The 22,511-nt window shown below is 43.2% G+C and overlaps 1 protein-coding gene across 2 annotated transcripts in view; it reads left to right on the plus strand.

The window, feature by feature from the left end:
- MRPS6 (mitochondrial ribosomal protein S6) overlaps window positions 1-22,511 on the plus strand; it is a 67,876-nt gene that overhangs the window by 37,080 nt on the left and 8,285 nt on the right. For both annotated transcript variants that reach the window (XM_086675910.1, XM_086675909.1), the window contains exon 2: window positions 15,250-15,389. In XM_086675910.1, the coding sequence (XP_086532036.1) occupies window positions 15,250-15,389 (140 nt within the window). The remainder of the gene's footprint in view (window positions 1-15,249; window positions 15,390-22,511) is intronic.

Here is a 22,511-nt window from a genome sequence, read left to right on the forward strand (position 1 = left end):
TTAAGAGTTTTGCTGAATATGGAATTGTAGATTGGGAAGTATTTTTCTTCAGTTTTTGTAAGCATAAGACTTTTTTTTTTCCCTAGCTTCTAGTCTCAGTGTTCTGAAATTTCATTATTACATGCCTTGAAAGTTTTTCTTCCATTGTGCTGGCCCTCGGTGGGCTCTTTTCAGTTTGGCAACCGAGTGTCTTTTATTTCTAGGATGATTACTCTCTGTTTTCTCCTTTTTGGAAAAAAGGAGTTTTTTCAACTTTGAATTTTGTTCAACTCTTTGGATCATGTGGACTGGTCCAGTTTCATACAGTCTCTTGTTTTTTAATTTTCTTAATTGTCTTTGTCTTTTTGCTCTTTCTAAGGGTGTTTCTAACTTTATCTTCCAACCCTTCTGTTGAAAAAATTTCTCAGATATTTACTTTATCAGTGCTGCTTTGTTCCCCGAATCTTCCTTTTTTTCTAGTCTCTTGTTTCATGGTTGCTGTATCTTTTCATCTCTGAAGATAGTGTTTTCTCTTCCTGCAGTGTTTGTTTACTTCAGTTTTTTCTGTGTTGAGCTCTCATGTTAAAGGCTTTTCTCAAATGTATGCGGTCTTTGGTTTAACAGAACGGACTACTGAATGCGTGGGTGGAGCTTGTCTGCTTCATTGTCTGGCCTTCGTGGCCTGGCTGTTTGTTGCATGACTCCTGTGGTATCTTTTGAACAGGTCAGATTGCCCAAAGAATAGTCTTAAGAGTTTTTGACTGAAGGATGAAAGGCCTTGGGCCATTATTCTGGGAGCTAAGTGGGGAAAGAGCCCAGGGGTCTCATCATTCAGTATGCATTTTTTTCCTCAGTCTCTTTTTGGTGTGGTGCCCCCACTTAGAGCTGTGCGTGTGTCTCGTAGTCCAGAGGTTTCTCTCTGTTTTGTCCACTCCAGAGAATAAACCTCCAGACACGCATCTAAGGATCCAGTTTCTCCTTACGCTTTTGACAGACTTTATTTTAGCCTCTTACTTCACCCCCACTTTCACAGGCATACCCCGTGTTGCCAATTGTTAAGTACGGTTGATTCTTCGTTTTCCCCATTGCTGCTTTCTTTCATATATTTTCTTTCTTCTCCAGATTGAATTGCTGTGTTCCCGTCTCGTCTTCCTCATTCTTTCAGAGTTGTACCTTAAAAAAAAAAACAAACAAACAAAAAAAAAAAACACAATAAAAAGCTCTTTACTGTAGTTCTAGTAGGTTTTTCAGAAGGAGCATAATTAGATGCTTGTGTTGCAACTTCCAACTTACTGGGAAGTTTTGGTATCTGCTCTTTGCTTAGTATTTGAAAGTTGACATTTCTGAGTCTATAGCCCATTTCAGTCCTTCCCAAAAAGAACATGTTGACAACCAGAAGCACAGTTGGAGTTTTAAAATTCTGTTGGTCTCTGAAAGCGCGGAGCTAATGATGGTTCACATTTCAGAAGGGGCCTTAGGAATTGTGTGTTTGATTCTTCTGTACGATGCACGAAACCCACCTACGAAAACATTTTTTGTGTGTGGAGTTTAACATACATACTCCGTCGCATGAAAATGAACTGGTATACAGCACAGTGAGTATGGTTGCTACTTGTTATTTGTGGCAGTTACTTTCTGTAAAGTGGCCTCTAACGCTGAATTCGTGAATACAAGTCATTGCCCCTTGAGGAGATGCAGGGTTAGGTTCCTGTGAGCCTCTGGCTGGTCACATTTTAATTAACTGACCGATACATAATCTCATTTTATGTGTGTTTCTGATAAAGACATTATATTTAATACATTTGATTCATAATCATTGAGCTCAAAGCCAACAGCATCCTAACCCATGCCACGAATGAAGCTTTACCTAATGCATTTTTCCTGTAAGGCACATCACATCCTTACACCGAGGAACATTTAGGACAGCATGTCACTACACTCGGGACCATTTTAAATAGCATTGACAAAAAGCACCAGAATGCAGGAAAACATGGCACTACGTGGACCGCAGAAAAGACACCTGCTTATTACCATGGGAGACCTGAAACAAGAAGGCAGAACCTCGGTTGTTGGGCCTCAGCCGGGAATGTGCATGTCGGGTGGCACATTTTCCACCAGTGTCCACATGCGTGTGTCTGCAGATGACTGCAGAAGTTGGTGGGAGTGTCCACCTGGGCGGCACAAATAAGTTTTCACTAGTAGACGAATTGGCACGTATGGATTCCGCACGTAATGAGGATCCACTGTACCTGCGAAGCAAACACCCGTGTAACCACCACCCGCAAGAACTAGAACTTTGTCAGCGGCTCTCCCAGAAGGTGCACTTCAGTTACGGGAAGTTCTGATTTTAAAGGGGTTTCTTACCTCCAGTCTGCCTCTTTAATTTGCAAGCTCAAGTTCTGCCTCTGAAGTGTTACCTTTTTTCCCTTTGAGTATTTGAAGACAAATATTCAAGATAAAGGTACTCTTAAGTCTCAAAATCCAGCTTTATCTTTTTCATTCTCTTGGGTGTGCAAGAGAGCCTTTACCTGTCTTTTTTTTTTTTTTCCAGACAACTTTGAGGCACTTTGACGTCCCTTTTTATATGTTTAAATCCGCAAATACAGTCTCCAGGGTACACACTACTGACGTTAGACTGTAGGGGTGGGAAGTAAACACAACAGTGAAGACTACCATTCCCTTGGTTTCACTGTCCTTCCGGTTGTAATAGGAAATTTCATTGTCACACCCTCTGGAAGACACTGTACATGCTGTTGTCTCTACTTGGTATGTAGAGACAGCACGACCTGCTGACTCTGTTTCCAGAAGTTGTCCTAGCTTTTCAGAGTCCTGAAGTTGGATGTGTAATATTTCCTGTACACTCTAGGAGTAGAATGTCCATGATTCTTGATTATGTCCCAAGAATCCTTAGAAGTCTGGAAGCACCTTTATGAGTCTGGCTGTGTCTTTGTTTTGTATCAGTCTCTTACCTGTTTATTCCTTCTTCCTTGACTGTGCATCTGTTTTTGACTAACAGGATGTGCTTTAGCTTTATTATGCATATCTGTCTTTTGAAAATAAATGGTGCTGTTTTCCTCTTTGCAGTTGAATATCTTATTTCTCCTTGAATTTTCTGACTTGGCTTAGCATTTTCTTTCTCTTCAGTGAATTAAAGTGCAGTTAGCAACTTCCATCCCTTCATTTTTCCATTTATTCTTTGACTTATGCATTCATCAAATACTTACATCAAATGCATACATCAAACACATTCTGTGTGCCACTTGCGTTGCATCTCCAGCATGTAGTAAAGATGAATAGATGCAACCTTGAAGAAGCTTAGTTAAGGAAGGGGATGGTACTCGACGTAATTGTACTTGCAAGATGTGTGTGGAATGGGAGCGGTCCGTGTAGGATCGCAGAGGAGAAGCACACTTCTAGGAAGTAACTGAATCTGGAAGGATGTTTTTATTCCTTTAATTCCACTGTGCCTTTATACCCTGCTCCTCCTGCTCTTCAGAGTAGTGCAATCACTCACATGCCTTCCTCTCACCTCCTAAGTTAAGCACCCCTGCAGTGGCCTGGTTGGTGGACACAGTTGGTCTGTAGGGTAATGCAGATCTGACTCTTGCCAAGGCCCAAGTTTCTCCATCAGTGCATATTTAAAAAAAATACTTCTCTTAACCCAGTCGACGAACACATTTTTTGCTAAACTCATACACTGATGTTTAGAAGATTTACAGGATATAAAATAGGATTCTTTAATAACCCTGTTGTCTCTAGTCACTAAATCTTTTGCGGGTTCTTACCTCCCTTGGTCTCCCTGTCATTCCAGTGCTGTCCTCCTACTCCGTGCAGAGGCCGAACTGTAAGATGAAGGCAGGGAACTGAATTGTGCATGAAGGAGAGCAGTCCACAAGACAGGTAGCTCAGTGATGTATACCTGATTCCTGCTCTCACTATCCGTTTCATGAGCTTTGGCATTTCATTTACTTGCTGCCATAGTAACCAGGATTCCTGCCAGTCTTCCTCTTTCCCATCTTTTATTCATCTGTACAGGCATCTGGAGTGGGGATGGGGAAGATAGAAGTGGAAATCTCCCAGTAAAAGGGTGTGGATTTCAGAATGTCCGCAGAATAGGAAAGATGGACATCTTAATTTTGGCATTGTTTCCAGCTGTTGAAGTACTGTTAACCACAAGTAGTCACCTATTGGGGTTGTTATTTCTCTATTTCATGTCAGGGAGAGCTCTGTTATTGTGAAAAAAGAAGTGGAGCTTTTATGTTTATTAAATTAGAGTTGTAGGAGATCATTGCTGAAAATCCTTGATAAACTACAGTTCGGCCGGAACCACTCATTTTTTGGCTGATGAGAAGCCAGCCAACTTCATACTAGAATGTGGTTCTCAGCTTTGTCTGTACCTGGAGATTTTCAAAAATGCTAGTGCCCAGGATTCTTAAATTCCTAGGCCAATTGAATCAAAATATCTGAGGTGAGACATAAGCATCTCATTTTTTAAAGTTCCTAGGTTAGGGGTGCCTGGATGGCTCAGTTGATTGAGCATCTGACTCTTGATTTTGGCTCAGGTCGTGATCCCAGGGTCATGGGATTGAGCCCCGCATCGGGCTCCGTGCTGGGTGTGGAGCCTGCTTGAGATAATTCTCTTCTCTGCCCCTCTCCCTCTGTCGCTCGTTCGCTCTCTCACAAAAAAAAAAAAAAAAAAACAAAGTTCCTCAGCTGATTCCACTGTGCTCTAGAGGATGCCTTGGTGATTCTGCCCTTTTCTTTTGATGTACCCAAATCATGAAAGGAACTGCTGGTTGTATGCAATTGAACCTCCAAATTTGGCCTGAAATGGCATCTATCTGATTGATATTCTTTGATTTGAGACCTGGGAAACAAGTGGATTAATTAAGGAACAAAACTGCATTATAGTCGAACTACACAGATTTACTGTTAACCTGGGCCCGTAAGTAACTGACAAGTCATAAATTCATAGAGTTGGATCTCATGTAATCATGACTTTCTTCTTGTTCTGTGAGGTCTTGAAATTCATTCATTTATAATCTTTTGACACCAAAGCTGGTATTGGTGACTCACTGTGGGCTAGCTGCAGGGTCCCTTAGTAAGTCCAGTTTATGATTTAGAGGCAGTCTTGCCAAACTTGCAGCTGAAGTTACTGATCATCCTACTAACTACCTTTACATTTGCAAACTCAGCCATGCTATGAAGTGAGACTACTTTATTATTTTCAGTTTCTTATTGGCACACATTAATCTGTGCTGAACTCAGCAGTTATTGGACTCTTGCTCCTCTGATTTTTTTTTCTTCCATTCTTCCCTGGGTTCTTTTTATTTTTATCACATGCCCCAAAGAATAAATTTTTATGTTTGATTTCCCAGGTCTCAAGAATCTCAGTCCTGGTGCATGGCCATAGAATATGGTCAAGTTCCTCTTTTCTCATCACCTTGATTTCTTCTTCTTCTTCTTTTTTTTAATGTTTATTTTGAGAGAGAGCAAGAGCATGTATGCACATGGTGGGAAGGACAGAGAGAGAGAGAGAGAGAGAGAGAGAGAGAGAATCCTAAGTAGGCTCCACACTGTTAGCGCAGAGCCTTACTTGGGTCTTAATCCCATGAACCATGAGATCATGACATGAGTCGAAACTAAGAGTAGGATGCTTAACCCACCACTCATTACCTTGATATCATTGACCACTGTGTTCTCAGGGCCAGACTTGGTCTTGTCCTGTCACATGTCCTTAGTCGGCTCTGATTTTAGGACCAGTGATCTCTAGGCTCCTGACTTCTAGATTTCTGGTTTTTCTCTGATTGTCAAGAATCCGAGCAGCCAGTGTAAACATAGCTCATGATATTAGAAGTACAGCTTGCAAGGCTCTCTCAGTAACCACTGAAAGCTTATCTATCAATACCTCTCTGATTAGTATTAAAAATGTATATGGATGTGGAGTCTGTGAATGAGTTCTAAATGTTTGAGGCTTAGGTTTAGGACTTCAGTACAAAATTTGCAAAGTATGGCATCCATAGTAAGATAGCAAGCAAGTCTCTGGCATAGACGTAGGGGAAGAAATCCTCTTTAAATCAAAACAAAACTGAATTTTCCCCAAAAGCAGTTTGTTTCTAAAACAACTTTTTATTGCTCACTGTAAAAAGTCAGCAACATGAAAAGAAAACACAACAGAATATTCCTGTCATCTTACTACCTAGGAAAAAGTAGTAACATTTTGTTGTATATTCATGCAGACTTTTTTCCAATGTATGTGTACATAAGTACTTTTTTCTTTTAGAAAGAAATATGGATTGACCCTACCGGCTGATTTTTAGTTTTGTTAAAATATTTTTGTGTCTTACGTAAGGATCAATGTCCTTTTTTAAATGGCTGTGTTACTACTCAGTGAAAATAATTTATTGAACCAGTGGTCTGTGATGGACAACTACATTTCTATTTATGCACTATCCTAATAACTTTATGGTGAAGTTTTTCCGAGCTAAGTCCTTGTGCATGGGTATGGCAGTTTTCTCAGAGTAAATTCTTAGAAGTGGCTGTAGTATTGAAGGTATACACATTTGAGACTAATCTAGATTGCCATTTGCCCTCCAGAAAGTTTACATTTTTACCAGCAGTATAAGTGAGTGTTTGAACAGAACTCTTAATGTGCTAAGCAAAAAATTGCTTAGAATGGACAAAAGTGATGGCTTCTGCGTGTGCCAAACACAGTGCCCATGTTGATTCTATCCAAAAATAAATGCCATCTGACTCTTTCTGTCCTTCTTTCCTGCTGTTAGTCCAGACCTGCTCTGAGAGCACCCTAACGGACCCTCTCTCCACCTCTAGGAGAGGTGTTCGGCTGTCCTGGACCAGTTGCAGTCCGCTGTCTCTAACCCAGCAGTCAGAAGTAGCAGCTCCTTTGGAGTTCTTGTCACGTTGATGCTTTTTGATTCAGTCTTGTTTATTTATTTTTTTTTTAATTTTTTTTTTCAACATTTATTTATTTTTGGACAGAGAGAGACAGAGCATGAACGGGGGAGGGGCAGAGAGAGAGGGAGACACAGAATCGGAAACAGGCTCCAGGCTCCGAGCCATCAGCCCAGAGCCTGACGCGGGGCTCGAACTCACAGACCGCGAGATCGTGACCTGGCTGAAGTCGGACGCTTAACCGACTGCGCCACCCAGGCGCCCCGATTCAGTCTTATTTAGGTTTAACTTCTGTTTTAATTAGTTTACTTACATGTGTCTGTCTTCATGTCTGCATCACAAACTTTGAAAGGGCTGGGACTTCGTGTTTCACATCCTTGTGGCTACCCTTTTGGAGGTGGATTTCACAGTAAGCAACCTAGAAATACTTGGCTTGAAGAGGCCTTTGAGAGGAATGTTTCCAGATTAATATTAGGTGGAGCCTTAACAAATGATCACTATCTGACTATACTTAATCTCCCCCAATGGCAATCTCAACCTGTATTTCTGAACTCACAGAATTTGGTATGCTTGTTCAGTTTTCTTTCCTTTTCCAGATGTCAGGAATATGCTTCCTCTTTTATAATTGATTTGTGTCATTAAAATTATTTTAAAGTTGTTCCCCAATAAAGATTTCTAGGTGGTCTCCTCTTACAACTGTTTCTCGTAAAGATGATCGTGTAAATTAAATCTCGTATTCATGGGTTCTTTTCACTTGTTATACATTTTAGCAGCTCTTAGGGCTCGTAACTTTGTTAAATGATCACTTGATATGTCTGAACTGTGAATGTACAGTTTTTAATCTAAAATTGATTTTAATATTTGAGGTACTTTTCTTTTTGCAGAGCGCATGATAGTTGCTTACATAAAGGGTTTCACTGAATTCTAATTATTTGTTACTTTCCTAGTACACTTTATAGATGCTGGTTCTCTTACTGTCTCCTGTCCTCTCCCCCACTTTTGAAAACCTGTAAGTCTTTCTTCAGTAGCTCGTCCATATTTGTTACAAATGGTCTTTTAAATAAGATTCATAGGCAAAGTAGTAGAGCAGTGCAGTTCTACTTCTAGAAGCATTTTCTGTCTTTGACCTTTGAAAAGCCTTTGAAAGTTACTATGCTGGTCACTTACCCACAAGTTATACAGTGTACATATTATGTAATCACGTTTGGGCATGTATTTATGAAGTTTTATTTTTTTAGTTTTCTGTACTTCTCTTTACTGAATCTTAGGCTAATTTTTAAAATTGCTTCTGCGCTTAATAATTTTTAATCTTTAAAGACTGCAACTCTTGATTCAGATTGTGGGGCAAAAGGGGTTCTCTGATCATAAAAATATTTTATGAAACAGTTCCCATGGAATCATTTTCAGAGTTGGGCTTTGTAGATGTTGTTAGGCAGTGCTGGCACTTTACACATTTTGTACTAGATGGTTGTCCATTCTGTTCTTCTGAGGTCTGCTAGTGACAGAAACCTCCTTTAAATCCTGTTCTACTGTTGAAAGGTGCTCACAGATTTTCTTTTTTCAAATTGCTGTGAGAATCTCAATGCAGAATTTCCAGGGACATTCTCTCTGAAAATGCAGGTTTCAAGGGAATTTTTTTTAAGGACATAAATTCCAGAATTAAGATGTGGCAGAGAACGAGAAAGGCTTTCACTCTTACATTTTCACAGGTGTTGACAGTTTTCTGGCCTGGCTCCGCCTTCCTTAAATCCTACCTGCTCCTGGGAGTTGCACACCTCTTTGTTATGTGAGAAAGGTGAGGGGTACGTGGGTGCTGCACGCTGTTAGATGTTGTGTATTCTGTGTGATTTTTATTTCCTGGTGGACTGTGAGGCTGTTGTAGCGATAGCTGAGTGCATCTGAGGGCCACTGGCTTCAAAAACTTAATGGTTGGCAGAGAGTCTAATTGACAAGATAATTTTGTTCACAAGCTACTCTTACTAGGACGAACATATGTTTAATTAGATAAAATGTTGGTATTGACCAATGGTGGTGGTAGAGTACTCCCATGAATTCTTAGCTTAAGTCACCTTACTGAATGGAGATTTTATTTTGCGGGCAAGTAGAGATGTCCTTCCTTTTATTTTTCCCATTTGTTTGCTCTCATCTTTATTGTAGAAACTTCGACCATTAGAATCTCTAGAACTGGGGTTTTCAAAATGTAGCCTAAGGAGCCTGGGCTTCCTAGGGACCCTCTCAGGGAATCGTTACAAAAAGCAGTAGAAGCAGTAGTGGGTAAAAGAGCTGTTGCCTTAATATAAATCCAGGCAACAGCACCAAACCTGACTAGTAGTCATTGTATTCTTCACCACCATGCAGTTATAGTTTTTTTTAATGTTTCTTTATTTTTGAGAGAGACAGAGAGACAGAGCATGAGCAGGGGAGGGGCAGAGAGAGGGAGACACAGGATCTGAAGTAGGTTCCAGGCTCCAAGCTGTCAGCACAGAGCCTGATGCGGGGCTCAAACCCACGAACGGCGAGATCATGACCTGAGCCGAAGCTGGACACTTAACTGACTAAGCCACCCACTGGTGCCCCCCAGTTGTAGTTTTTTTAAAAACCCACTTTCACTTCACAGTGTCCTTCAGGATGATGAGTGGTGCCAGAATAGTATTGGAATTTAATCTTGGCTGGGGCTTTAGAAGTCAGCAAGACCAGCTTCCCACCTAATGCAAAGATTGATTCAGTGGTCATCCTCTACCTGTGCACTTCTAGTGATGAGAGGGTCATGCCAGCCCATTTCACTTTCATACAGCTGTAATTTCAGAAATGTGTTGTTTACACTTTGAGGCTCTCTTTCTCTAGAATTTTTACCCTCTGATTTCAGAGATTTTTATAGATTACCACAAGTGCTAAACCTCAGTGATCAAAATATGACATACCTATGTTTTTTCAGAGTAGCCCTGCAAATAGATGAAGTTCGCTGTTAGATTTTCCCTGAGTCGTCTTTTGTAGCCTGAATAACGGTAGTTTTAGTAATTAATAATAATGAGACCAAAATTGGTAATTTCGTCTAGTGCGATTTTTTTTAATTAACTTCTTTTTTTACTTTTTTTTAATGTTTATTTATTTTTGAGAGAGAGACAGTGTGCGAGCAGGGGAGGGGCAGAGAGAGGGAGTCACAGAATCCGAAGCAAGCTCCAGGCTCCGAGCTGTCAGCACAGAGCCTGATGTGGGCCTCAAACTCATGAGCTGTGAGATCATGACCTGAGCTGAAGTCGGAAGCTTAACCAACTGAGCCACCAGGCGCCCCCACAGTGTGAATTTTTTAAAGTATTGTTTAGTGTAAATTTTTTTAGTACTTTATCTTTTCAGCAAATAATTAGAGCAATGAATCCAAGTTTAATTTATATTTGTATATATATTTGAACTTGGTCTCTGAAATACATGACTATTTAGTTTCACTTCCATTAGATGAGTTCTGGATTCTTTAAGACTACAATATTAGTATTAACATTTTGGCATTACATGAAATAAATAGAAGAACACTATTGTCATTTTGCTTCAATATTGCAATTACTAACCGATGGTGAGCTACATTGAAAAGTGGCTTCAAATTGTAGTATAGATTGGAGGAAGCTTGGGGTTCCTCAAGAAAAAAAGGGAGAAAGCAAGTAAGGGAGGTAGAATTGATACATTAATTTACTTATTTAAGCACTATTTCTAGTGCCTGCTCCCTGATATGTGGACTGGTTTAGACTTTGGGAATACAGCTGAGTCCATGATGGACTACAGTCCTTGCTCTCTTGCAACTTACATTCTAGAGATGAAAGAATATTTACGGATTGCCACAAGTGCTATATAGAGATAAACGGGAACGACAGAGTAAGGCAGGGGGCACTTTTGGATGATGAGGACATCAGGATGAGCACAGAAGAAAAGAGGGGGAGACTTTTTTTTGTATGCCCCTAGGATATTTTGAGAATTACAATATAAAAGTTGCTTGTGCAAAGGTTGTAGAGGCAGAAAATTTGTTGGGAACCATTGATTTTGCACAGGAGAAAACTGAAGCACAAGTTTAAAAATGGGCAGATTTTAACAATTCACCCAGGGTTGTAAGTCATTTGTGAATGAGCTGGGACCGGAATCCAGTTTTCCTAGTTCCCATTCACATTCATTCATTGTTTCTTTTCCATAGTTTTTTTTCAACTGAATGTTTTTAGCCCCTCAGTCTGTGCCTTGCCAAAATTGTGTTTCATTGCCATATGGTGGATTGAAGGAGAGTTTTAAGGAGTTGCTTTCAGATGGGGTGGGAGAAGCCCATGAGAAGCACACACAACCTTTCTTAGAATAGTTGAAATTCAGTGGTTCAGAGACCTTGTGAATGAGAATTATGACACTAAGATCATTTACTTCCTGTAGACCATATGTTCTTACAGATTGAAAATTGTGCTGGATTGGATTAAGGAGAACTTTGGGTTTCTTTTGAAGCCTAAGAATTTTATTTTAATAGAGCTGTAGGTTTCACCAGATGAGGAAAGCTGCAGTTGGCACTCTGGGTTGATTAGGAAGTTAGGAGCTTGGAGGTTGGAATGGTGAATATTGTAGAGTCACTTCTGTGATTCCTGTGGGGTGATTTGAACGGCCAGGCTAATGTTGTTCAGTTAGGTTGGTGCCACGTCTGTCTACCTCATTACCCATCCCATGGGGAATTCTCTGTCTGCATACCTCTGGGCCAGGCTCATGGTTTCATTTGTGGCGCATCTTAGGGTTAGTGGATTGAGGCCTTGCCGGCATCTGTCAATCCATTACAGTGTAGAGCAGAGGTTGGCCAGGGAGTAAATAATTTAAGCTTTGCAGGCCATGCAGTCTCAGATGTAATTAGAGATCTGCCTTTAGCATAAAAGCAGCATGGACACTATTTAAATGTATGAGCTGCTCTGTTCCAATAAAACTTTATTTGCAGGAACAGGTACTGAGGCAGATGGCTCACAGGCCCTCGCTTGCTTGACCCCTGCTATATATACAGTGATGAGGTAAGGGATATGGGACGAGTGGAGCTCCCCTAATAAACCAGAATTATTTTTGCTTCTTCATCTTTCTTTTAAAACTTTTGAAATTACCTATGAAATTACCATGAAGTGAATGTGGCTATTCCAGCAGTTTACAATTTGACTTGACATACCTAAGTCAAACAAAATAGGTTTTGATATTTTCCTGAGTTACATTCTTTTTAAGTAGCTTTACTCTATTTTTGGATAGAAGAAAATTTTTTATTTCAGAGGAGGGTGCTCCATGTTTCATACTGTAAACATTGCAGTTGGAATTTAAACAAGACAAGAGTTATTGAGATATATTCTTTTTTAATCAGGCAAAACTGAAATTAAAATTTATGATTTGGGTAGCTAATCAGAAGACTGCAATCCATCATTTTTTTTTTTTTTTAACCTTACCCATTTCTTTATTTGGAAAGACTGTTTGCCAATTATCATAAGTTAATTGGTGCAATACCAGGTCAAGAAATGGCATTGTTAATGAAATGAATTATTACCCTGCTGTTAGTAATGAGGCTTCTGCAGAAATACGGAAATGTCTGTGAACTCATGAAATGTGAGAAGAATTTAGTCTACATGTTGATTAGAACTGTATAAAAATATGTTTGTGTACAATCATAAGGAGAGATTGCCATAGATTTTTCACCTAGTTAGTGTTCCTGTGAAGGAATTTGGGCTCCTATTTTTATTGTTTGCAGGAAATTTCTGTTTTATCATAAAGTTAAATACATAAATATAATTTTCAGCAGGAATTAAAAAAAAAAACCCAGTGGGCTACAGTGTGAAATGAAAGTAAAAATTTTGTTGGTAAACCTTAAACTAATACTTAGCGCATTCACAGCATTTTAACAGAATTCGTCCGAAAGGAAAATTGATAGGAGTGGTGGATTTTCTTTGGTTCCTAAAGTGCTCACTTAAAATGATTCTGCATTGGGGCGCCTGGGTGGCGCAGTCGGTTAAGCGTCCGACTTCAGCCAGGTCACGATCTCGCGGTCCGTGAGTTCGAGCCCCGCGTCGGGCTCTGGGCTGATGGCTCGGAGCCTGGAGCCTGTTTCTGATTCTGTGTCTCCCTCTCTCTCTGCCCCTCCTCCGTTCATGCTCTGTCTCTCTCTGTCCCAAAAATAAATAAACGTTAAAAAAAAAAAAAATAGCATTAAAATGATTCTGCATTATTCTTTTCATTTGATCTGAAATGAGCCACTGGAAGGTACCCTTTTCTGAAGTTCATTCCTGCACTTCGCGATCCCTTTACCTTCATCCCTTCAGTTAATGTCTTTGAGGAGAAGTGTCCCTTTTCCTTGCCGAGGTGTCCTCGGCCACCCTCTGCCCGCCCCCCGATTTTACTTCGCCGGCGTTCCTTCCCTTGCATCAGGCTCATCCACTTACTCGCGGCCATGGCATCTCAGAGTCCTGGCATCCCTCAGAGGCCCCGTTTCCAAATCTGTAAACCTTTTGTCTTTTTTATTCGGTGAACATTAACTGCGTAACAGTATGTAGTACGTACCAGGCCAGTGCTGGGCTTGCAGCAATTACACAATCATACTGGCCACTGCCACTGCCACCGTTGTCGTTGAAAACAGCGTACGTTCCATCCTCTTCACTTGCTTCGTTCCCCTTTACTAACTTGCTCGTGTGTTCTGCCCCCTAAGACACTCTGCTCAGACTTGATGCCCCTCAGGCCCTGGCTCTGTTTCTCTCTCTTCCTTGCTGTCACACCTGTACCGCGGAAACTTGCCATCCAGCTTCTAGCCCCATCCCGCAGTGTGACCGTGCAGCCAGCACATGCTGGCCTTGCCTTCATTTTCGTCCTCTACCCTCTTGTTCTGGAGTCCGCCTCTTTCCTTTTAGTTTCTCTGACCAGGTGGGCCTGATTTTCCTCATACTGTCTGACTACCTTTTCCGTTTGCTTTTCTGACTTCAAGTTCCCTGGTCAGCCCCCAGATGGTTGTGTTCCCCAAGGTTCTGTTGGTTGATCTCTTTGCCCCCTCCCCCACCCTCTCTCCTCGTCTCCACTATTCCTAGGGCTTCAGACAGCCCTCCTGTGCAGATGATTATTAAATGGGTAATTCTAACCCTCCCTGTTGTTTTGAGCTTAAGTTAACATTTTGAGAGGTCAACTTTGAGGAGCTGTAGGCATCTCAAACTCAGCATGTCTTAAACCAAATCCATCTTTTCTTGTCCCCAACCAGCTCCTCCAGATTTTCCGTTAGGTGTTAGCAACAGTACCGTTTTTCCCAGCCACCGTATTTTGGCACCCCTCTTTTGCCACATCTCTGCCTCATTCTCCACATTACATTAGCTACATCTCAGGTTTACCCTGGAAAGTATCTTTGCTTCCAGAATTCTTTTGTGTATACATATGTAAAGAGAGAGATCTGGGAAGAAATTCACCAGAATGTTTAAAGTTTTTTTATCTCTGGGTGGTGAGATTTTACATTGTTTGAATTTTGTTTTTCTAACAGGTATTTAGTATTTGTATGCTTGTATCCAGCCTGTCACCTCCCAGCCCTCCCGGGTCCTGGTCTTCATCCGGTGGAACTCCTACTTATTTCCTCAGTGCGCTCGGACTTCTTTGCCTTTGCTCCTCCACTCAGCACCGGTTTCATTTGTTCTTTGCATCTCCCGTTGTCATTTTTCAGGGCTCCTCGCAAATGAGCTTTTCTTCAATGCAGTCGTTCTCACAACTGAATGTGCCTTCTTTCAGGAGCTCTCCAGCCCGTGTCATGTCCCGTGTTCTGCCCTCGTGTCTTCTTACCTGGGTTTTTTGTGTTAATCCCTTTATTAGATTGTAAGCTCCACGAGAGCAGAGATTGGCTCTTAATCATCCTTTTCCCCCCTTTTGGTTATAATCTGCCTGTTTTTCTTTGGGGACGACCCTTCCCCCCCCCCCCCCCCCGCTATGGTTCTGGTGGGACGGCCAATCAGAGTGTCCTGCCAAGAGGACGGGACGCTCTTCCCCTGGAATTTAGATTTTGAGTCATGGGATACGAGGACTGACCATGATTGGCGTGGATTCATCCTGGCCAAGGTGCTCTGAAGAAGCCATTTATTAGTTCCTGCCTCCCAGATCCCTGGAGCTGCTCTGGTTCCCGAACTCTCCAAGGCCTGGTTCTTCAGCTTTTCCTTCGTTATCTGTGAGCTATCTCCTATCCTTACACTAAATGTCTCTCTCTTTAAATTTTAAGTTAGCAAGACAGTTTCTGTTGCTTTTTTCCCTGCCAGTAGAGCTGTTATGATTGGAACTGACCAGACTTTATCATTCTAGTTCTTCTATTGATTCTGATATGTTTTTTTCTTTTCTTTAAAAATGAAAACAAAAAAACAGCCAGAGACCGCTGCTGCTTTGAAACGTACAATAGAAGCCCTGATGGACAGAGGGGCGGTAGTGAGGAGCTTGGAAAATCTGGGTGACCGCGCACTGCCTTATAAGATTTCTGCCCACAGTCAGCGGCACAGTAGAGGAGGGTAAGTGTCTACACGCATCTTGAAAAATGTCTTTGATAGGCTGTAAAGAATACTGGTTAGTTCATCTTAGAAATTATTACAGTTTCTCCGTCGATCGCCTTTGCGCCAGGTGGTGTGCGGGTCCACACTCCAGCCATGTTGCGTGTCAAATGGCTAGAGTAAAGCTGGCCCGTAATAAACCATAATCAGAGTACAAAAGCAAGTCATGCTGGGAGCAACAGGTATATAAGCTTTTGATTGTGGGAAACTTTTCTTGTCAACCTGAGCACGGTTTTCTGTTGACATTTCTTAAGTTTTGCCTTTAAAACACCTCAGTGAGCAATGTGCTGGGCACACACTCAGTGCATCCTTTGTAAATATGTGGCTTGCAGGTAAGAAGCAGAAGGGTAATCCTTCTGACCAGTGCCTAACCCACAATAGAGAAATGGTTGTTTATGTACTGCAGACAATAATCACAATTTTCTGTTAGAAATTTTTTCTCATAGCAGCTTCCTCAAACATGTCAAAGGTCTGACTCTGTAGTAATAACTATCCTTGTAGAAATTCTTTGATACCAGTTTGCTTGGTGAGTTGGTTCGAAGCCTCTCTGAGCCCTGATGGTGTTATTTTTACATTTGTGATTTCTGGTGCGGATGAGGAATTTTCTCATATTGTTGCGTTTCCCAAAAGTAGTGATAGAGAAGATGGGAATCGGTTTTCATTGTCGTGGAAAAGTGCGGGAGTTGAAGACTTGATTCTCCCTCTGATACTTGCCAGCCGTGTGGCCTTGAGCGAGTCTTTAGCTTCTCTGGTTCTTGCTTCCTTGGATACTTGAACTCAGGTGGTCGTTCTCCCATCCACGTTGTCGTGGGGATCGAGTGATGCCATCTCTGGATGTCTCTGTGGACAGCACGGAGTGTTATCCACGTAGAGGTGGTGGGCCCGCGCAAGCGCCGTGCACGGGAGAGGCCTGCGTGCAGTCACGCTGCACGCTGAGGCTTTCCTGCCGCCTTTAAACCTGCTGCCAGGGCGTAGCACGTCCTGCGGATTTCATCTTTGGATCGCTTCACCTTGTTTTGTGCTAGTGTTCGGCTTCTCGAGAACACCTCTGAAGAGCGCCTGAGGTGTTGCTAGGCAACATGAAATGCACAGTGGCGATTTTCCTCTCCCACAATCATAACAGTGAGGGATGGAGATTGTGTATGTAACATTTTTTTTTTAACCACAAAGGGGCTTCATTTTAACAGCAAGGCCGTGAATCATTTTGCCTTTTGCTTAGAGAGGAACATATAAAATTGAGCTAAGAATGACTAGTCAGGTTCTCTGATGGAAGGCACTGAGCAGGGACAGAAGCCTGTTCCCTCATTCAGGTGCTCTCAGGGATGGACACTAGGATTGTTTTCTTCTGCCCCTTTCCCAAGTAGCGGATTTGACTTTGTTGAGGGTTGGTGTGACCAGCATTGTAGATTTTGCACTTCTCGCAAGTACTTGGGTGGCGCTGATGCCTCTGTCCAAGGACCACACTTTGAGATCCGCCTTCTGTGTGCGGTGCTGGGGTTGGGTGCTGCTGTTCCTCTTTTGTGGACGGAATAAGTTCAGACCCTGGAAGAACTTCCCTGGAACTAAGCCAGAACTGCTGACGATGTCTAGCCCTACGTTCCGGACTCCTGACGAGGTGCACGTGCCCCACCAAGGACTCTGTGGCATGTCTTGGTTCATTTACATTTAGCAGTTTTATTTTTGGTTCTTGTACTTCCAGACTCCTCAGCGAAGGAGGAGCAGCATTCTTAAAGTGTAATGTATGTGTGTGCTCTATGTAGACACAGAACCTCCCAGTTGGGGAGGTTCATGTTTTAAGCTTGTTTTTCTGGGATTAATCAATGTCTGGTATGTGTTTGTTTAAGGTGATGTTTCCCAAAGTGTGGTCTCTGAAATACTAGATATGCTCCACCAAAAAATGGTGTGTGTGTGTGTGTGTGTGTGTGTATGTGAGAGAGAGAGAGAGAGAGAGAGAGAGGGAGAGAGAGAGAGAGCATTTAGATGTGGTCTGATCCCTTCTAGAGCTGTGTAGCATACATCAGTGTAGTGATGGTGAGAGGCCCTTCAGTTAGATCCCTTCATTTGTCACCTTTATTTGACCATTATCTTTTATTTTGTAACACTCATTAATACCCTTCACAGTGATTTTTGGTAAGAGAGGAGATGAGGGGCTAATATATTTTGGAGTTACCTGGATAAAGATTTAAATCGAGTGGTGTGTCAGATGTCGGCAGCGTGGAGCTTGAGGATGCTCTGATGTCCTGTTGACTTCAGCCGGTCCTCCCCTAGGGTCACCACCCCCAGTGATGTTTGTACCAGGCATTTCATTCATCTGCTAAGTTCTGTGTGTGCACTGCACGTAGCCACATAAGGTGTTACAAACATGTATTTAGTGGATTATGTGTCAGGATTAGGTACCAGGTGCTGGGAAGGCTCACTTTTTTGAGGTGATTAAGAAGAAACAGTGGACTTGTTTGTTACGAACTCAGCATTCAAAAGTTTTTTTTTTTTAATGTTTTTTTAAAACATTTTTTTTAATGTTTATTTTTGAGAGAGAGACAGAGCATGAGCAGGGGGGAAGGACAGACAGAGAGGGAGACACAGAATCTGAAGCAGGCTCCAGGCTCTGAGCCGTCAGCACAGAGCCTGACGCAGGGTCTGCATTCACGAACCATGAGATCATAACCTGAGCCAAAGTCGTATGCTCGACTGACTGAGCCACCCAGGTGCCCCAGTTTTTGTTTTTGTTTTTTTAACTTTATTTATTGTTGAGAGAGAGAGAGCAGGCATGAGTGGGGGAGGGGCAGAGAGAGGGGGAGACAGAGAATCCCAAGCAGGCTCTGAGCCGTCAGCACAGAGCCGGAAGAGGGGCTCGAACCCATGAACTGTGAGATCATGACCTGAGCTGAAATCAAGAGTAGGATGCTTCACTGACTGAACCATCCAGGCGCCCCTAGCATTCAAAAGCTTTTAACTCTTTGAACAACCCTGGAGGCCATGGCACATATCAATTTTCGGTGAGGCACTGATTTGAATCCTGAGGTTGGTATGTGAGAGGTAGTTTTTTAGCTGGCTAATGAGTGAGCCTAGATGCCCTCCAAGAATCCACATCACATTGTGGTGCTGTTGGTATTTTGTGTTTGTTGCTTTTGCATTTTATGGGAGGAAATATATGTGCTGGTGGTATTCCTAGGTCTTAGGATGGTTCTTGTGGTTGTTGTGGTTCCTGGTCACAAGGAGTTGTCAGTCTAGTCCGGGACTTGCCAGCATATTGCTGACCTAGGCACCGGCCACAGACTGCTGTATACCACTGCTACACACGTGCCACCTCGGCCCAAAAGAAGGATGTGTGGGTAGAAGAGTGCGTAGGTAGGGGAGATACCACTACCTCAGGGTTATCTGGGGAGTCTCCCCAGAGAAGGAGACAGTGCCTGGTGTTCATTATTATACCAGTGTATGCCAGAAAGAAAGTACAGATGTACAGACGTATGGATGTACGGATTCCACGTACTAGTTAAGTTGTCCCCCAGGTGACGTGACTTAGACAAGGAAGGAGTTAGCCAGATGCTCTGTTGCTCTTTGGGCCAGGTTGGGGTGGTTGGGAAGTTTGGGTCTTCTGGACCAGCTTTCCAGATAGATAGAGGCTTCTGGCCTCACCACCTGTTGTGTCCAGGCAGTGTCTAGAAACGATTGGAGCAGGACTCAGAGTTGTGGAAGGCATGGGGGGTGGCAGGTCTTACAAGTCTTGAGATTTATTCTCAGCTCTGGATTTGCTTTGGTCTCCTGGGGGCCACTAGATTTTCTCTGCTTTGTACCTTCAGATGTTCACCTTGGTACCTTCATCAACTCAGAAAGGGAAGGTGGGTGTTGTAAAAGATTCTTAACTGCATTCCTCAGAGTCTAAATGGGGACGATGTCACATATGCAGAGGGGAGCAGCGGGAGTAGATGTTCCTTTAGACCCTTGCTAAAAAGGACAGGCATTTTCTGAGTCGTGGTGTCTGTCACTCTCGGCCAGAACCACTCCAGTGTCAGACTCCAGGACTGCACATACTAGTTGAAGGCTCTCTTTCCACTAGATGGGGCTGGACGGAGACTGAGCAGGCTTTCTGGTGGAGGAGAGAGAACTGTAGAAGAGACTGTGGTCCATATTTCAGTGTGCTTGTTTTTAAGAGGGTGCCCCCGATTGGCTCTGACCATTTTTACCAGGTCTGATTTTACTGCGTTGAGATAGGACTTATTCCAGAAGGCGTGTGTAAAGACACTCTGAAGTAGTGAAGGAGATTTTTCTTGCCTGTTTCTTCCCTTCTTTCTCCATTCTCATTTGCATTAAAATGTGAATAAGTGCTTATAAGGTCTGCTGGCCTACATATAAGATGCCCTTCTATTTACGGGTAAGCAGAATGATAAAAATAACCGGCACTATGGTGAATCAGTGGAATTTTACTGACTCGCTCCCCAAATGTGTCTGCAGCTTACTCCAAGAGAGCTGGCACCCTCTCTAGAGGAGATTGATTCTTCTCTGTAGTTTTCCTGTTAGCTAACATTTCCATGTTCTCGTGCTTTCCTGCCAGCATTAAGTCCAGGCCAGCATCCTGACCCCATTCTTGTGTGAAGGTGCTCCACAACTGGGTTTCAAGGCAGGGCTGCTGTGGCCTTGGAGGTTTCTTTTTTAGTGGCAGCGCCCCAAGATTTGTAAGGATTCTGCTGTAGGTTTAGTGGTTTTAAAAATGTATGAGACCCAACAGATATAAAAGGAAATAGGGCTTTTCCACGCAGAGTGTTCCTTGGTTTTAAGGTGAAGAATTCACTGTCTCAGCGAAGCCTGAAGCCAGCAAGGTTTAGCTGATACAGTCTAGAAACTGGCATTCAGATGGATCTGTTTCCTATTCTCAAAAAGGCTCGAAGATGCTCCATGGTTTCAAATCCCTCCCATCCCCCTTCTCCACCCCCCACCCACCGTGAGCCACTCAGCGCTTCAGTGGAAATTTCCACTTGTCTGCCAGGGGGAAGGGGAGGCTGTGAGTGTGTGACTGTGTCTGAGAGAAACAGAGACAAAGAACATAACTCAAATTCAAGCGAGCGCTTTTACAGTAAACTTGTAAATAACAGGGTTAAAACAAAAGTGAAATAAAAAACAAATACGACCTTTAAACGTAGGAGCGTTGCCAGAAGACGCATATCTTCCCTCAACAACCTGGGGCAGGGAGGGGGCTGGTGACAGCTTGGGCACAAGGTGACTGAGGGAGACAAGGGGTAGGACCCCAGAGAGGAGGGGGGAAAGGATAGTGAGAAGAGATGCTGCTGCTGCCTCCCCTCCGCGCCCCATGAAGACACTGCTGTGGGTGGAGTGTTCCTAGTGGCATCATTTTCCAGTATCGGGCTCAGTCTGTCCTGGGGAACCCATTTCTCTGCATCTTCTCAGATCCCTGGGGTTTTCAGTCACAGTAGTGGAGAGATTTGTAGTGTTGAGAGTGTCTTAAGAAATACCGAGGAAGGTAAATTACCACCTTGAATATGGGGGCAGGTTCTATCCATGAAATAGTTCCCTCCAGCTTTTGAACACTGGAACCTGCAGTGAGAATTGCATTTGTGTATTGAACCTCTTTCTGTCCTTTCTCTCCTCGCCTGGTGTCAGTCACCGCTTCACGTGCTTCTGCAGAGTTGGTGCTGCATAGAAGGTCAGTGCTTTTCTGTAGGAAAGAGAGATGCCTGGGTAAAGCTGATTTCTACCTTGTAGGTGAAGTGATTCATTAGAACCACACGTGGGAAAACCCCCATTTAAATGTAAACACTGCTGGGCTTCGTGTTTCAGGCAGTGGCGATGCTTCCATCAGCCCTGGCCGCCTGGTGCGCAGAACCAGCTCGCCGGTGCCACCGAGCAGCACAGGGTTGAAGGTGCTGGGAGTGTATAATGTAATTAGACTTTAGATCACTAAGCTGGGTTCTCCAAAATGATCTGTCCATTCGCTGACTTAAACACTGTTTGGGGAATGGAGGGCTAACTGAAGAACTATTTTTCCTTATTGGAATGCCAGCTTTTGGGGATGTCTAGGCAGTGGCAGTTGTAGTCCTACTTCTCTGCTCTTTTCAAGCTCAAATCGTGAGGATGGAGGTAAGAGAGAGTCCACATGTGTTGTGACTTTGGTCTTGTATTTTGGTTCTGGCTTGCTTGGTTAGGGGAAGAAGGAAAAATTGGTATTTAATTGTGGTCATTGAATCCTCTTGATCCTCCCCTCCCCGAGGGCCAGGCTGAAGGGGAGGGCAGGGCCTCTCGGATTCCTCTGGAGACACTGAGACATTCCTCTTTTGGCTCCCTTGCCTTGAACAGCAACTTACCTGGGTTTCAGAATGGTTTCTCCCGGGTAGCCTTTGGGATGTAAGGAGTGGGTATCAGGGGAGTTCAAGGTCATTTTTTTTAGCCTAACTCCCACTTTTTCAGTTCTGTTATGGACCTGTGTGGTCACAGGAAAGGGATCCTTGCAGGCATCAGGAGCTGCCCAACCCCCTATTCTAAGTAGGCTGTTTCTAGGCTTCACTTTGTGTGCAAAACTGGAAATGCAGGGCTGCGCTTGGTACTCTCTCCTGCCCCTGTCATTCCTCGGGTCATCCTTCTGTAGTAAGAAAAGCCCAGCCGCCAGGAGGCGGATGTCCATGACCACCTCATCATCGCCACAGTCTCCTCCAGAACTGGCAGACCGGTGTAAATAGTGGGAGCCCAGGTTTCTGCCAGCCCAGTAGCCCTGTGACCTCTCTCCCTGCCTGGACTACATGTTCTGGGTGGTCCATGCCATTATGTTCCTCCTTTTTAGCCTCCCTCTGAGGTGTGCCCATAGTAGATGTTCACTGACCAGTTCAGTTTGTCCACTTACGTGAAAATATATACTGGCAACAACCAGGAATTGGTCATAGTCTTTTTTATGTGGGGAAGCCATAACAGACCATTGACCCGTGGGCTTGGGCCACTGAGGTAGATGGAGACTGAGTTTGTCCTGGACTTATGCTTGGTTCCCTCATGGTGGGGTGAGACCAGACTTAATGCCCTAGGAGGGAGCAGGGGAGGTAGGAGGTTCAGCCCTCACCCAGGACTGGTGAACACAGTAAC

The sequence above is a fragment of the Puma concolor genome, chromosome C2, assembly GCF_028749965.1.
Source record: "Puma concolor isolate L17-30 chromosome C2, mPumCon1.1.hap2, whole genome shotgun sequence".
NCBI classification, from domain to species: domain Eukaryota; kingdom Metazoa; phylum Chordata; class Mammalia; order Carnivora; family Felidae; genus Puma; species Puma concolor.